This window comes from Lagenorhynchus albirostris, chromosome 20 (genome assembly GCF_949774975.1).
Source record: "Lagenorhynchus albirostris chromosome 20, mLagAlb1.1, whole genome shotgun sequence".
NCBI lineage: Eukaryota > Metazoa > Chordata > Mammalia > Artiodactyla > Delphinidae > Lagenorhynchus > Lagenorhynchus albirostris.
In genome coordinates, this window is record NC_083114.1 from 52,091,251 (window position 1) to 52,100,716 (window position 9,466).

At 46.7% G+C, this 9,466-nt stretch overlaps 2 protein-coding genes across 8 annotated transcripts; one reads left to right on the forward strand and one right to left on the reverse strand.

Moving 5' to 3' along the window:
* Positions 1–336: 336 nt before the first annotated feature.
* On the forward strand, positions 337–4,397 carry SRSF2 (serine and arginine rich splicing factor 2). 6 transcript variants are annotated; one of them, XR_009537663.1, is made up of 4 exons: positions 337–1,149; positions 1,368–1,678; positions 1,957–2,060; positions 2,689–4,397. XR_009537663.1 is itself a non-coding variant. In XM_060134892.1 (3 exons), exons 1-2 carry the CDS (start codon positions 788–790, stop codon positions 1,669–1,671), a joined length of 666 nt encoding a protein of 221 aa, XP_059990875.1. In that variant the 5' UTR covers positions 337–787; the 3' UTR covers positions 1,672–1,678; positions 1,957–4,397. The 6 variants fall into 6 exon arrangements, 2 of the variants coding, with proteins under 2 accessions (XP_059990875.1, XP_059990874.1); XR_009537665.1 differs by having other exon boundaries at positions 342–1,149; positions 1,368–2,060; positions 2,689–2,797; positions 3,305–4,397; XR_009537664.1 differs by lacking the exon at positions 1,957–2,060 and having other exon boundaries at positions 347–1,149; positions 2,689–2,797; positions 3,305–4,397.
* Positions 4,013–9,465, reverse strand: METTL23 (methyltransferase 23, arginine). Of its 2 annotated transcripts, XM_060134894.1 has the most exons (5): positions 9,010–9,465; positions 5,939–6,043; positions 4,695–4,932; positions 4,525–4,609; positions 4,013–4,365 (listed from the first exon to the last, which is right to left on the reverse strand). In XM_060134894.1, exons 2-5 carry the CDS (start codon positions 6,020–6,022, stop codon positions 4,200–4,202), a joined length of 573 nt encoding a protein of 190 aa, XP_059990877.1. In that variant the 5' UTR covers positions 6,023–6,043; positions 9,010–9,465; the 3' UTR covers positions 4,013–4,199. The 2 variants fall into 2 exon arrangements, with proteins under 2 accessions (XP_059990877.1, XP_059990878.1); XM_060134895.1 differs by lacking the exon at positions 9,010–9,465 and having other exon boundaries at positions 4,695–4,934; positions 5,958–6,027.
* Position 9,466: the final 1 nt, after the last annotated feature.

Sequence of the window (9,466 nt, forward strand, 5' to 3'; positions counted from 1 at the left end):
ACCCGGGACGTGCAAGCGCGCCGCTAGGGCTCCCTCACCCGCTCCGGGGGAGCGGGGCCGACCTCGTGGGCTCCGGCAAGGGTGGGGTTGCTAAAAAGCGGAACGCAGCGAAGGAGACAGGAACTGCGGAAGGGGGCCTGGAGACGCGGTCTGAGGAGGCCGCAAACACAGACGGGCAAGGTGAAGGAGTACGCCCCCCGACAGAGGCGGGGCGGACGTCCGAGCAGAAAACCTGCGTGGAGCTTAGAAATTGGCATGAACAGAAGGCGGAGCCCAGTAGGGGAGCACCTCCCTTTCCTGCCGTCACAGTGCGCTTCGCAGCCGGAAGGAGCGTTTCGCGGGCTTTCCAACTGCCGGCAAATCCCGCTCCCCCTCCCATCGGCAGTGACTGCGCGCTTTTCGACCCGCCCGCGGGGCTCTGCGCAGGCGCGCCGGACAAGGGCGGGGCGCGCGGCAGGGACGTTACGGGGCGGGGCGAGACGAGCCAATCAGAGGTTTCATTTCCGGGTGGCGCGGGCGCCATTTTGTGAGGAGGGCTATAAACGGGCACTGGAGCCGGCCGCCGGCCCAGTTGCTTCTCTGGTGGAGCCAGGTGCGTAGCGCTTTATCAGTGGTCCTAGTCAGGCCTTTCCAAACGTTTCCACGCGGAAACCAACCGCCAGGGGAGAGGCGCGGCGTCGAGCCGAGCTAGGCTGACGAGACCGCCGCCGCAGCCGAGCGCGCGAGCCCGCCGGGGCGTTAGTCCGTCGGCGCGCAGTCACGGGCCCCGGCCCGACTCTTCAGAGCCATGAGTTACGGCCGCCCGCCTCCCGATGTGGAGGGCATGACCTCCCTCAAGGTGGACAACCTGACCTACCGCACCTCGCCAGACACCCTGAGGCGCGTGTTCGAGAAGTACGGACGCGTCGGCGACGTGTACATCCCGCGGGACCGCTACACCAAGGAGTCCCGCGGCTTTGCCTTCGTCCGCTTCCACGACAAGCGCGACGCTGAGGACGCCATGGACGCCATGGACGGGGCCGTGCTGGACGGCCGCGAGTTGCGGGTGCAGATGGCGCGCTACGGCCGCCCCCCGGACTCGCACCATAGCCGCCGGGGACCCCCGCCCCGCAGGTACGGGGGCGGTGGCTACGGACGTCGGAGCCGCAGGTAAGCGGGTGGGCGTCGCGGCCGGGGTTCCGGGAGGGCCTGGGTGACTCACAAAGGCCCGCCGGGGACACGTGGTGGCGGCCGGGCAGAGCCGGCGAGCCGCGAGAGGGCGGGGGCCCTCTTCTCGCGACCAGGGAAATGGCGTCTGGCGGCGAGATAATGGCGGTCTGGGCGGGCGGGGCCGCGGAACCCTAACGCGCCGCCGTCCCTGTCCGCAGCCCTAGGCGGCGTCGCCGCAGCCGATCCCGGAGTCGGAGCCGGTCCAGGTCCCGGAGTCGATCTCGCTACAGCCGCTCCAAGTCCCGGTCCCGTACTCGGTCAAGATCGCGATCAACCTCCAAGTCCAGATCGGCGCGAAGGTCCAAGTCGAAGTCCTCGTCTGTCTCCAGATCTCGCTCGCGGTCCAGGTCCAGGTCTAGGTCCAGGAGTCCTCCGCCCGTGTCCAAGAGGGAATCCAAGTCCAGGTCGCGATCCAAGAGTCCTCCCAAGTCTCCTGAAGAGGAAGGAGCGGTGTCCTCTTAAGCAAATGGTAATGTCTGCGGGGCTCCGAGACTCATGGCCCGAATTCAGAAATGGGGTTTGGAGTAGTGGTTTTGATCCGATTAATATAAAAGTGACTCCTCATATTAGGAGTGCTGCTCTGAGCTAACTCAGCTTTGGGAGTAAAACTGAAGAGAGGGGTCTGCAGAAAGGATGTGTATGAAGCTTAGATAATAATGGCTGTTTCGTAAACTGTTTTGAGACCTACTAATGAAAATGACTATTTCTTGCTGTTTTTATCCAACGTCTGCATTTTCCCCTTTAAAGCTGCGGTCTCCTGTTTGATAAAAGAATATTGGCCAGTATTGCAGATTTTAACTGATTTGGCTGATCCTCCAGGGACCAGTTTCTGTGGGCGTGTATTGGAGCAGGTTTGTCTTTAAATGTTAAAGATGCACTATCCTCTTAGAGAAAACAATCAGTTCAACTATTGTTGTGCTGACTGGGACTTCATATTCTAATGGATGTGGCGCAAACGAATTGCAAAAACGAAGCAATGAACTTTTGGAACCAAAAGTTTACAGGTATTGATTGCACTGGGTGGGGAAAGGATAGTGTGTCTTTAACTCTCAAATTGTTTGGTCCTATTTTTTAAAAGGAAAGGGCCCTAAGTAGCTCAGATGTTAAAGCATTCTGAAATGCCAAATGTGTTTCATTTGAACACTAAAAACTTAAAATGTAGACTAATTGTCTGATCTCGAGTTGCTTTTGTTTGGATACAGCCCTCTTTTTTTTTCTTTTCTTTTTTCCCCCCTTACCATTTTTCACCTGGGTTATTTGGCCAAGAATACGTAAACACAAACTTTTAATGCTGATGGTAGCCTTTGTGAAATTTTCCTAATTGGGCCTTTAAAAAACTGATTAGTGGCTGGTTGGAACCTTTCTGTAACCTACTGGTTTCACCAGACCCTTAGTAAGTACTGAAATTAAAACCATGTGCACCTTTGGTGATTTCATAGTAATGGAAGGTAAACTGAACTTATTTTTTTTCAAACCTAGATGTGTCGACAAGCAACATAAAGGAAGACTTGGGGGGAAAGGACCCACGTACTCAGTAGTACTCAGTCCACTGAAGAGTCCTTGGAACAAGCAACTGGCTATTGAAAAGGTTATTTTGTAACATTTTGTCTAACTTTTTACTTGTTTTAAGCTTTGCCTCAGGTGGCAAACTCATTTTATGTGCCATTTTGTTGCTGTTATTCAAATTTCTTGTAATTTAGTGAGGTGAACGACTTCAGATTTCATTATTGGCTTGGATATTTGAGGTAAAATTTCCTTTTTGTTTATATAGTGCTGACTTTTTTTGTTTGAAATTAAACAGATTGGTAACCTAATTTGTGGCCTCCTGACTTTTAAGGAAACGTGTGCAGCCATTACACACAGCCTAAAGCTGTCAAGAGATTGACTCAACATTGCCTTCATACCTTAAAATTAAAAACCTACGAAAGTTGGTGTAAATTGTTTGTATATGTTATTTACCTTCAGGTCTAAATGGTAAACTGAACCCAAATTTGTATAAAGACTTTTCAGGTGAAAAGACTTGATTTTTTTTTTAAAAAGGATTGTTTACCAAACACAATTCTAATCTCTTCTCTTATGTATTTTTGTGCACTAGGCGCAGTTGTGTAGCAGTTGAGTAATGCTGGTTAGCTGTTAAGGTGGCGTGTTGCAGTGCAGAGTGCTTGGCTGTTTCCTGTTTTCTCCTGATTGCTCCTGTGTAAAGATGCCTTGTCGTGCAGAAACAAATGGCTGTCCAGTTTATTAAAATGCCTGACAACTGCACTTCCAGTCACCCGGGCCTTGCATATAAATAACGGAGCATACAGTGAGCACATCTAGCGATGATAAATACACCTTTTTTTTTTCTTCCTCTCCCCCCCCCAAAAAATGGTAAATCCGACCATCTTCATGTATGAACTTAAAATGTGGAAAATGTTAAGGAAACAAATGGTTTGTAACTTTGTAAGTACTTATAACATGGTGTATCTTTTTGCTCATGAATATTCTGTACTATAACCATTGTTTCTGTAGTTTAATTAAAACGTTCTCTTGGTGTTAGATTTTCTCAGAATATGTCTTGGTCTTTTTTCCCCCGTTTATTTGAAAGACCTGTGCAATTATCTTGTGAATGTTACTGACTGTATAGAATTAAAATGAAATGTTTAGTAGTTGATTTTTTTTCCCCCTAAGTTATAAAGTGGAAATGCCAGTTAAGTACCTACTATCCTCAATGCTCTAAGGTAGCACTTTGTTAAGGTTTTGAGTAACCCTCTTCTCATAACCTAATTTATGCCCTATTTTAATGACTTAGGAACAATCGAAGTTCTTTTTCTTATAGGAGTTTTAATTTTTGTTTTTAATGGTTATGTGACCCATCACAATCTAAAGTCAACCGATCTGACCATCTTCAGATCCACTGTACTCAAGCTGAAGTGGTCTGAGTCACACAGTTGGCTTGCCAGGTTGCTAATCAGTATTGACATTGTCCCAAAACAGCTTTTAGGTATAATTCAGAGACTGTCCTTTGCAAAGGAAATGACCAGCATTTCAACAGTATGTCTTCCTGGAAGGGCAGATTCTGCTATATCTTCTTTGTCTGCACCAAAAGACTCCAGAGGAATGTGGACACATTTCATGTCCCACTTGTAGAGCAAAGCTTCAAGTGACCAGTCAGCACTGAAAAAAATAAATTATTTTTAAAAAACCAAGCTTTTCCTGTTTTGCTTTAGATATATTCTTATTATATCCTTAAACTACACACTGAATGAGTAGAGTAGTAAGGCTTGGGTTAACTTTTAATAAAATTGGGAGTAAAGCAGGATTGTTCAGGCTTACCTTCTTACCTGGTAAGTAGACCACAATTGGACCTTGGGGTTCTTCTGCATCAAAAAGTAAACTGTAGTTAAAATGTCTTCAAAGTCTGGGAAGAAAAAACTTCTTAATAGACTTTAATTCCATTGTATCTCTAACTAAATTTACTACTGAGAAGAGCAAAAAAGGTTTACCTTCTGGTTCAAAGAACACATCGGATGCAAGAATAATGTCTTGCGGTGGTAGAGCCAGAAGATCCCGAGATACATGACCCCATGTGAGTCCCACAACATGCACCTGAGGCAGGTTATTCATTTGGCAGCTTTGCCGACAGATCTCTAGACAGTGAGGCAGCTCTGAACTGTCTGACAGTATTACTTCAGCACCGCATTTTGCAGCCATAATTCCTGGAAGGCTCACTCCAGCTCCAATCTAATGACAAGGTTAAAGGTTTTGCTTAGAACTGCAAAGAATTAATGGATCTTGGCAAATGATTTCTCATTTCATGCTTGCATTGGTCAATGTGTAAAGATAGTTTGCCATATCTATAAAACATGCCATAATTTAACACTGCTTTACTATGTGGCGCTTCCTCCAGATTTGTCATGGCAGTTCTAATTGGGTCAAAGGAGTTATAGCCCATTTCAACATTTTAAAGGGCCCTCAATTCTGACAACCCTTAAACGGGGGTTTGAACTGTGAGGGTCTGTGATCTATAAGGAGCTAATTATCAAGGACACCAGCTCTCTAAAAGCTCAGTGGGTGATGTGGATACACAACCAGCCATTCAGTTGTTACTACCAATTATAAATAGCCTTCATGTGACTAAAACCTGACAGGTCTGCAACATGACTTTCTTATACTTAACGGGATTTTCCAGTTGGGTCTTGAGAGCAGCAAGGAGCTTAAACATACTAAGGAATAATACCAAGGAGTGCCTTCATAAATATCACTATTTGCATCAGCTGAAACACATGCTTCCTGTTTGAGGATGGGCATAGAGATTCCCGACCTTTACCGAATTGCTGACAATCATTACTTTGGGCCAGAAGTAAGCACCAAATGCCTTCATTTCATTTACATGGTTTTGCAAAAGTTAAGAGATGTTCTTAAGCTTCTGTATTTAGTCTTTGGGTTTAAGCATAGTATTTCTGATGTAACCCTTCAGCAGTTGAGCCAGATGGAGTGGTGAGAAAGCATGGGATACATTTTAAGACTAAAAGGCTAGACAGTAAATATTAGTGTTTGTGGACCACATATGGTCTCTGGTGCATACTTTCTTTTTAAACACTTTTAAAAACATTCTTGGCTCACCTGCCTCACAAGCTGGCCAGATCATCCCTGACTTAAAAAATACCTAACAAAACCCAATAACCAGCATATAGACTTAAATTGGAAAATAATCTAGGATTTTTGCAAACCTCAAGGGCACTTGTACCTCTAAGACAGCCTTTCCTGGCAGAGATCCTCTGTGAAACCACAGGTACTGGGCCAGGACCACAGCACAGGGCCAAACATACATTCCATATTGAAGATGCAGGACCTGAAAAGAATTTTTTTGTATGCCATAAATAACTCATGCTGGAAGTCAGAATATTTATACAGGGCTTCCCTGGTGGCGCAGTGGTTAAGAATCCGCCTGCCAGGTCAGGGGACACGGGTTCGAGCCCTGGTCCAGGAAGATCCCACATGCTGTGGAGCAACTAAGCCTGTGCACCACAGCTACCGAGCCTGCGTGCTGCAACTACTGAAGCCCACAAGCCTAGAGCCCGTGCTCCGCAACAAGAAGTCACGGCAATGAGAAGCCCGTGCTCCGCAACAAGAAGTCACCGCAATGAGAAGCCCGAGCACCACAACAAAGAGTAGCCCCCACTTGCCGCAACTAGAGAAAGCCCGCGCGCAGCAATGAAGACCCAATGCGGCCAAAAATAAATTTGTTTTTTAAAAAAGAATATTTATACAGCAATTACTGAAGAGGTAAAAATATCAAAGGTGAAGGAACTGAAGGTCTGAACCTAATCATTCAATACACTCAACAAAAATATTGGTGCCTAAAATATGCTAGGCATGATTAAAATGCCTGCCCTGCTGGATTCTACCCAGGAGTACAATGAAGGATTTCTGACCTGAGGAGTGAGTTATGCAGATTTAGGTGTTAAAAAAAAAAAAAAAAAGTGTATCTGTTTTCACAAGGCCTATCTTCACCCACTCCCTAAATTTGGGAAGAAATCCAAAGGAGGTCGGGAGGGCTTTCCTGGCAGTCCAGTGGTTAAGACTCCACACTTCCACTGCAAGGGGCACGGGTTGGATCCTTGGTCGGGGAACTAAGGTCCCATACACCGTGTGGCGCAGCAAAAAAAAATCCAAAGGGGTATTTCAACGTGTAGGCATTTAGAAACTGCCAGAAATGGGTTCCACTCCAGCCTTCAACTCCTTTTAAGCTGTTTCTCATATTTAAACTGCTACTGCCAATACCTACACCACCAGCTGCTGTTACACATGAAAAGATGCTCAACATCATTAATCATTAGAGAAATGCAAATCAAAACTACAATGAGGTATCACCTCACACTGGTCAGAATGGCCATAATCAAAAAATCTACAAACAATAAATGCTGGAGAGGGTATGAACAAAAGGGAACCCTCTTGCACTGTTGGTGGGAATGTAAATTGATACAGCCACTATGGAGAACAGTATAAGGAGGTTCCTTAAAAAGGAGGTTCCTTAAGGAGGTTCCTTAAAAAACTAAAAACAGAACACTACCATATGACCCTGCAATCCCACTACTGGGCATATACATACCCTGAGAAAACCATAATTCAAAAAGAGTCACGTACCACAATGTTCATTGCAGCACTATTTACAATAGCCAGGACATGGAATCAACCTAAGTGTCCATCAACAGATAAATGGATAAAGAAGATGTGGCACATATATACAATGGAATATTACTCAGCCATAAAAAGAAATGAAATTGAGTTATTTGTAGTGAGGTGGATAGACCTAGAGTCTGTCATATAGAGTGAAGTAAGTCAGAAAGAGAAAAACAAATACCGTATGCTAACACATATATATGGAATCTAAGAAAAAAAAGAAAAAAGGTCATGAAGAACCTAGGGGCAAGACAGGAATAAAGATACAGACCTACTAGAGAATGTACTTGAGGATATGGGGAGGGGGAAGGGTAAGCTGTGACAAAGTGAGAGAGTGGCATGGACATATTCACTACCAAAAGTAAAATAGATAGCTAGTGGGAAGCAGCCGCATAGCACAGGGAGATCAGCTCAGTGCTTTGTGACCACCAAGAGGGGTGGGAGGGAGGGAGACGCAAGAGGGAAGAGATATGGGAACATATGTATATGTATAACTGATTCACTTTGTTATAAAGCAGAAACTAACACACCATTGTAAAGCAATTATACTCCAATAAAGATGTTAAAAAAAAAAGTCATGTACCACAATGTTCACTGCAGCACTATTTACAATAGCCAGGACATGGAAGCAACCTAAGTGTCCATCAACAGATGAATGGATAAAGAAGATGTGGCACATATATACAATGGAATATTACTCAGCCATAAAAAGAAATGGAGTTATCTGTAGTGAGGTGGATGGACCTAGAGTATGTCATACAGAGTGAAGTAAGTCAGAAAGAGAAAAACAAATACCTTATGCTAACACATATATATGGAATCTAAAAAGAAAAAGGTTCTGATGAACCTAGGGACAGGACAGGAATAAAGCCACAGATATAAAGAATGGACTTGAGGACACGGGGAGGGGTAAGCGTAAGCTGGGACGAAGTGAGAGAATAGCATTGTCATAGATACACTACCAAATGTAAAATAGATAGCTAGTGGTAAGCAGCCGCATAGCACACGAAGGTCAGCTCTGTGCTTTGCGACCACGTAGAGGAGTGGGAAAAGGAGGGTGGGAGGGAGACGCAAGAGGGAGGGGATATGGGGATATACGTATGCACATAGCTGATTCACTTTGTTATACAGCAGAAGCTAACACAACATTGTAAAGCAAGTAAACTCCAACAAAGATGTTTAAAAAAATGAAACACTGCAATGTGAAAGTGCTTTGAAAAACTGGAGGTATATAAAATATAATTGCTCTTGAGAGAGTTCGGGGTCAGCCATGAGCTGAAAGGAAGCAATGCCAGCCTGAGAAACTTTATTTGGTTAGTGATGGGTGGAAATCCCTTCCCCCCGCCCCCAGAAACTGAATTAAGAAGCCCTTCAACAAGATCAAAAAAATATTAGATGTCAAGAATGCCACTTTTCTGGCAAGAAATATTAGGTATGGAAAGGTCTCCTTCCTAGCAGGGTCTTCAAATTTCTTACTGAAGGACATTTAATCTGCCAAACGGCTTCGTAGCAAACCGTTTCGCTCTGTGGTCCAGCCTAAGGCGGGAAGCCGCGGACCCCCCTCCCTATAGCCCCTGGTCGGCCGAGAACCGCTCCAGCCCCAATGCGCTTCCCGGCGGGTGCCTCCGCACGCACCTGCGGGACGCGGACCTCCAGCACGGCCCCCTCAGCTCCCAGGCCCGGCTCCTCCGAGAACCGAAAACGCTTGGCCCGGACCACATGCCCTCGGAGACCACGCTCGGTCGGAGGGGAGTCGGTGGCCCCCGGGCAGGCCGGGAGCAGGGGAGGGCGCCGGGTCGCCAGGCTGCCAAGCTGCACGCTCGGGTGCTCTCAGACCGGCTCGGGCCGTCTCCCCGGCGCCACGTCGGGTCGCTACTACCCGACGGCAAAAGGGGGTAAGCACCCCTCGGGCGACGAAATGGCCACGTGGCGAGAACTGACCCGAAACCCGGCCAACGAGACACAGAAGACAGGAGGCCCCTACTCTGAGGTTGACGGAAGCCAGCCACGAAAGAACTGCTGGCTGCCGGAAGTGACGCGAACCGCAAGGAGGTGCGGGAGAGGCGGGGCCGCAGCAAGGTGGTGCCTCGAG